Genomic DNA, 6,871 nt, shown 5'->3' on the forward strand with positions numbered 1-6,871 from the left:
AGGAAAAATGGAGGCAGATGGGCTGTTACTACAAGAATAAGCAAATTGCTACCCTAGAAAACATCAAGGCAAGTGGCCAGGTCCTCTCAATGCAAAGCCCCTTCCAAGACTAAGACTCAATGGAAATACACGCTCTGATTGGCGACCACACACATCACCATTGGGGGGAAGTGGGGTAAAAGCAGCAATGAAACGGCAAGGTAAGCCCTACAATGTTCAGTGGACTTCTGTGGACCCAGTTGGGGATATGGTTGGCACCGGTGTGAAGAGGCCTGGGACTCTTGGGCGCAGAGACAGTGGTGTGGCCACGGAGGACTCAAGAGGAGAGTGGAGCTACTGGCTGACGGGAAGAGAGGACATATGCAGATGATACCCACGTGACCTGGACCAGATGACTGGATGATCGGAGCTCAATCAGGAGAGGAAAGAAGAGGGGGAAAAAAAAAAAAAAAAGAGTGAGCTGATACAGTCTGATGAACTTGAACTATACCTATGGAGCAGCAACTCAAAAGAGGGAACAAATCCTCACAGCAAGAAACATTCACACACACACACACACACACACAAAGTGGACGGAGAAGGGCAGCTTGGACATTGGATACGCAAATGGGGATGGGGGGGGACTACAAAGACAAGAAGTGACTGGCTTACAAGCTTTCAAGAGGGAACCTAGTGCTAGGGAGCAGAAGGCAGAATCTCCAGAAGGTACTATTCAATCTGTCTGGGCGGAGCTGATGAAAGGAGATACAGATGGGTAACTCGTGATACTGTAGTGAATAATGCTTATCAGGATGGATTATGAGGGTTGGAAATGCAAATGTAGAAGTTTTGTAACAAGGAAGGGAGTGATTGATTTTCCAGGATAGGAACGGAGGCCTCTGGGACCATCAATGGAGAAGAGCCAAGAGCGGGACCCTACCCAGAGAAACAGAGATGCCTGAGATGGAGACAGGGATGATGACGTGGAGTGATGAAATGACTGGGGACTTTGGACCCAGAGAGGGAAAGGGATTGTGGGCTGAAAACTGGGGGGAGGAGGGGGAAGTGTAGGGAGTGGATTTCTGGGATATACCCTTTGGGTGGTTGAGGATGCATGGAGGGAATTGGAACCATGGCAGTGAGATGATATATGATGGGATGAATGTAAAACTAAAGTTTTTCCATGTAAACTATCATATAATTCACAATAAAGCATTAAAAAAAAAAAAAGACAATGGAAGAAATATGCAGTCATTGCACCAAAAAAAATAATGGTCACTGTTCGACCACTTTAAGAGGTAGCATATGATCAAGTGCCAATGTTAAAGGGTTAAAGGGACACAACTCAAAATGAGAAGAAACAGCTGAAAATATCCATTAGTAATCTGAACATGGCATCTACAAAGTATGAATCTAGGAAAGTTGAAAATTGTCAAAAATGAAATGGAATGCATAAAGATAAATAGCCTAGGAATTAGTGAGCTTAAATGAACTGGTATTGGTCTTTTTCAATCTGACAATCAAATAATTTGTTTTGCTGGGAATGACAGATTGAAGAGGAATGGTATTGCGTTCATCATCAAAAACAGCATTTCAAGATCTATCTTGAAGTATAATGTTGTCTGTGACACAAGCTGTCATGTGTTCGATAGTCTAATGTACATGTGAAAGTTGGAAAATGAATGAGGAATACTGTAGAAGAACTGATATATTTACATCATAGAGTTGGAGAATACTAAACGTTTCATAGACTGCCAGAAGAACAAACAAATCTGTGTTGCAAGAAGCATAGCCAGAATGCTCTGTAAACATCAGGATGCCAAGATTTCCTCTTTCATACTTTGGACATATTATCAGGAGAGATATCAAGTTTGGTAGTGTGGAGAGTCAGCAAAGGAGAGGAAGATCCCAAAGAGATGGACTGGCATACTGGCAGCAATGAACTCAAGTGTAACAATAACTGTGTGGATGGCGCAGGACCTGGAAATGTTCCGTTCTGTTGTGTATAGTGTTGCTATGAGTCAGAACTGACTTGAAGGCACATAACAAAAACAATATATGTTTAAAGTCTAATTTATTTTGTTTCTCTGGTAAACCCTGACTAATACCTTTCTTTTATTTTCTCTAGGAATATAAAACTGAAACTCCAACTTTTTTGGAAAATGTTGAATTGAGGAGTAGACTCACTGTCTTTTGCTGGTTTTCTAGAGAAATAGAACCAGTGAAACTTATAAATATATATGTATATATATATATTTCCACCACTTGTCTGTCAGTTTGTCATATTGTGGTGGCTTGTGAATTGCTGTGATTCTGGAAGCTATGCCACCAGTATTTTAAATACCAGCAGGGTCACCCATGGTGGACAGGTTTCAGATGAGCTCCCAGACAAAGACAGGCTAGGAAAAGGAGTGAACAACTACTTTCAAATATTTAGTCACTGAAAACCTTACGAATAGCAGAAACCTTATGAAACACTGTCAGAGATGTTGTTGTTGTTGTTAAGTGCCGTCGAGTCGGTTTCGACCCATAGCGACCCTGAATAGGGTTTCCGAGGCTGTAAATCTTTATGGGATCTGCTCGCCTCATCTTTTTCCCGCGGAGCAGCTGGTAGTTTCGAACTGCTGACCTTCCGGTTCGCAGCCCGATTCGTAACCACTACGCTACCAGAACTCCTACTGTCAGAGATAGTGCTGGAAAATGAGCCCCTCAGGTTGGAGGGCACTCAAAATTTGACTGTGGAAGAGCTGCTTCCTCAAAGTAGAGTTGACCGTGATGACGTGAATGGAGTAAAGCCCTTCATTTGCTGATGGGGCACAACTCAAAATGAAGAGCAACAGCTGTAAACATCCTTTAATAATACCAGTCGCTGGAGCAGGATAACATGTTTGGTAAAGTGGAGGGTCAGAGAAAAAGGAAAAGACCCCCAGAGAGATGGATTGGCATCAATGGGCTCAAGCATGGCAACAATAGTGAAGTTGGCCCAGGACCAAGCAGTGTTTCATTCTGTTTTGCATAGGCTCTCTATGAGTCAGTACAGACTCAATGGCACCTAACAACACCAACATATACATATTTATAAATTTATTATAAATAAATATATATATAAACAACACACACATTTGTCTATATGTGTGAGTGTATGTGTGTTGTTGTTGTTAAGTGCCATTGAGTTATTTTCAACCCATAGCGATCCTGTATAGGGTTTCTGAGGAGTGGCTTGAACCACTGACCTTGTGTTTCATACTGATTTTGCAGTCCAGCACATTAAACCACAGTGCCACACCAGCGATATATATATAAGTCTATATCAAGGAAATGGCTCACCATTGTAGAGTCCCAAGTACCCAATTGAAAAAAAAAAAGAGCAAACTTTTCCTGAATGTCCACTATATGGAGACATGCCACAACCCCAAGGAAACATCCTTTCAACTGATTGGATGCTCATAGCCAATCATCATAGAGTTAACTCTGCCGATATTAGATTTTGCAATGGAGGTAAGCACATTTAATCTGCCAAATCACTGGAAATCCTGGCCCAGTCAAGTTGGCACAACACCCTAACTGTCACACTCACCAAAAAATAAGAAAAGTTATCCCTTCCAATTAATTCCTTTAGACAGATAATTTTTAAAAGGACATTACTGCAGAATAGAGACTTTCATAGGCTGCTATTTGAATCTGGAATATGGAATAGGAGGTCTTTTAACACTATTCAAAATAATTAGTCTTGTAGATAGATTTCTCAGAGAAGCAGGCCAAGATCTTAGAGTTGCTGAGGGAAAGCTAACAAAGGCAAAGGACACCAGGATTCTCCAAAATTTCTTACATCACAAGGAATGGATTATGTATACATGCAATACAATAGGTAAATTCTACAACATTGTCTGAGCCAGAGAAATCAGATATAAAATTTTACTGTATTTATTTCTGAAAAAATCCAGAAAGTTTTCTATAGTTACATAGAGGATATTAGTGAATGTCTGGATCTAATGGTGGAGAGGAAATAACTGAACCAATGGAACTATTAAAGATGATAAAATGTTCTCTTGTCTTTACTGTTTCATAAGTTTATGCAGGCGTCCTAATGTCTTCATTTAAAATAATTATATGCAACACATGCAGTAATAATAAAATTTTATTATATATAATAATAAAGTATCTGACACCAGCAGAGTTTATTTTTTAATTTGTAAATTACTTAAAACATACGAGAAGCTCCTAAAACCCATTAAATTTAAATGTATTATTTCTTAATTGTGTTACTATTACTTAGTGTAGTGGTTACGAGTTGGGCTACTAACCTCAAGGACAGCAATTCGAAACTACCAGCAGTTCCATGGTAGAAAGATGAGGCTTTCTGCTCCCGTAAAGATTTACAGCCTGTAAATACAGGGTTGCTATGAGTTGGAACCGACGCAATGGTGTTTTACAACAACAAGAGTTTATATAAAACAATTTAAACAATTAGAATCAAAGCCTGAGGTTCAACTATTTCTACCCAACATAACAACTATTAATATTTGTAAAGACTTTACAATTTATTAATTATAACTTTAAGTGAAACTTTTTCAATAGACTCTTCATTTCCTTGCAATTTTTATCCCTCTGGTTATAGCATACTTAAAGTTTTTATTTTCTTAGTTAGCTTTCAGAGTTAGCATAGATGACAGTTCCTTTCAGAGAGCTATGCTGATGTTTAAAATTAAACAGATTTTCTGCCTCTTTTCTATCACAACACTAATTACATTATATAATAATTGCCAGGTTTGGGGTTTGTTTCAAACTAAACTTTTAGCAATGAAAACTACTTAAGGGTAGGCTCAATGCATATGCAGAGATATAGATGTAAATATTGTGAGACAAAGCACTGGACTGCAAGGTTTGTTTGCACCATAAAGTCGGCAGTTCAAACTCACCAGCTACTCCTTGGAAAGCCTATCTATACTGGGTCTTTATGAGTTGGAATTGACTTGATGGCATTTAACAACAACAACAAGGTTTTGGCTTTGGTTCAGGCTAAATTTTTAACAATGAAAACTACTTAAAAGTAGCTTAAATGCATATGTAGAAATACAGATATAAAATTAACTGTGTTTTAAAAAAGTCCAATTTTACAAAGCACTTTGTGAATAAAATTATAATTTATGATACAATATTTTCTAGACAAAAATGAAATTTAATATTCTAATAAAATCTAATATTTAGGAGGTCAGTTTACTATTAGACACTGGGAAAATTTACTTAGAAGAATAACATAGAAGGGCGAAGAGGCAGAGATAGAAAACATAATACGATAATATTTTTAAGATCTGAACCAATGTAAATGAAAATTGTATTCAGTTTTTTCATTCAGTAGCATGTTACTTAGGAGCTCTGGTAACGAAGTGGTTATGAATCGGGCTGCAAACTGCAAGGTCAGCTGTTCAAAACTACCAGCTGTTCTGAGAGAGAAAGACAAGGCTTTCTGCTCCCATAAAGATTTACAGCCTCGGAAACCCTTGTACAGGGTCACTATGAGTCGGAACTGACTCCACGGCAAACAACCACCAACCAACCAAGCATGTTATTTATGTCAATACTTTGTCACATTTCGAAAATAACAAACTCTTTGAAGCAAATCCTTGAGGGCTTCTTTCACCTGTTGGTTCCTTAGGGTGTAAATGAAAGGGTTTAGTAAGGGGGCAACAGAAGTATTGAGCACAGCTACCCCTTTAGTTAAAGTCACCCTTTCTTTTGCTGAGGGTTTCATGTACATAAACATACAACTCCCATATGTAATGGAGACAACAACCATGTGTGAGGAACAGGTGGAAAAGGCTTTTGTTCGTTGTTGAGCAGAAGGGAATTTTAGAATAGTTTTAATTATGTATGTGTATGAGAGGATCACTAACAACAATGTGACCACAAGTGTTACCACAGCTAAAATAAAGGCCATCAATTCTATTACTCGAGTATCTGTGCAAGAGATCTGCAGGATAGGAGAACTGTCACATAGGAAGTGATCAATAGTTTTGGAAGCACAGAAATCCAGCTTGAGTCCCATGACCAAAGGGGGAAAGATGACTAGGAATCCAGTTATCCAAGAGCCGAGTACAAGTTGGTAGCATAATCGGCTGCTCATAATAATGGGGTAATGCAGAGGTTTGCAGATGGCAACATAGCGGTCATAAGACATGGCCGCTAGAAGGTAAAATTCTGTAACGCCTACTAAAAGGAAAAAGAACAATTGAGCAGCACAACCATTATAGGAAATTGTTTTGTCCCCAGTTAAAATGGTGGTCAAGAACCGTGGGATGCAGGCTGTCGTAAATGAAATTTCTAATAAGGAAAAATTTCGGAGAAAGAAATACATTGGAGTCTTAAGGCGAGGATCCAGTAGAGTGAGGATGATGATGATGAAGTTCCCCATTAGGCTCAAAATGTAGTTGAGAAAGAGAAACAGGAAAATCACAGCTTCTAGCTGAGGATCATCAGTCAGTCCAAGAAGAATGAACTCTATTTCTACTGACTGGTTCTTCATTTTTCTTTTGTCCTACAAAATCTAGAGAAAATCAAAAGTAAGAAAAGATATTAATTCCAATTCATAGAAAGAACCACCTTAGAAATTTACCCATATGCAAATATTTTGGCAAATAAGCTAATCGTTGTTGTTGTTAAGTGCTGTCAAGTAGGTTCCAGCTCATAGTGACACTGTATAGCGTTTCCAAGGAGCAGCTGGTAGGTTAGAACCGCTGACATGTGATTCAAACCAACCTTGCAGTCCAGTGCTTTATTCCACAGTGCCACACCAGGATTCCAATCAGTTAATTAGATTTCATCAAAAGGAACATGTCCTGAAATTCATCAGTCATTTTTGTAAGAATGCCAAAAGATCTTTCTCTTGTCCAGA

The 6,871-nt window shown here is 38.8% G+C and overlaps 1 protein-coding gene across 1 annotated transcript; it reads right to left on the reverse strand.

The window, feature by feature from the left end:
• Window positions 1–5,554: 5,554 nt before the first annotated feature.
• Window positions 5,555–6,502, reverse strand: LOC102814626 (olfactory receptor 6C6-like). Its single transcript, XM_006870112.1, has one exon. It carries the CDS (start codon window positions 6,500–6,502, stop codon window positions 5,555–5,557), a length of 948 nt encoding a protein of 315 aa, XP_006870174.1.
• Between the last annotated feature and the right edge of the window lie 369 nt (window positions 6,503–6,871).

Source organism: Chrysochloris asiatica, unplaced genomic scaffold (genome assembly GCF_000296735.1).
Source record: "Chrysochloris asiatica unplaced genomic scaffold, ChrAsi1.0 scaffold00138, whole genome shotgun sequence".
NCBI classification, from domain to species: domain Eukaryota; kingdom Metazoa; phylum Chordata; class Mammalia; order Afrosoricida; family Chrysochloridae; genus Chrysochloris; species Chrysochloris asiatica.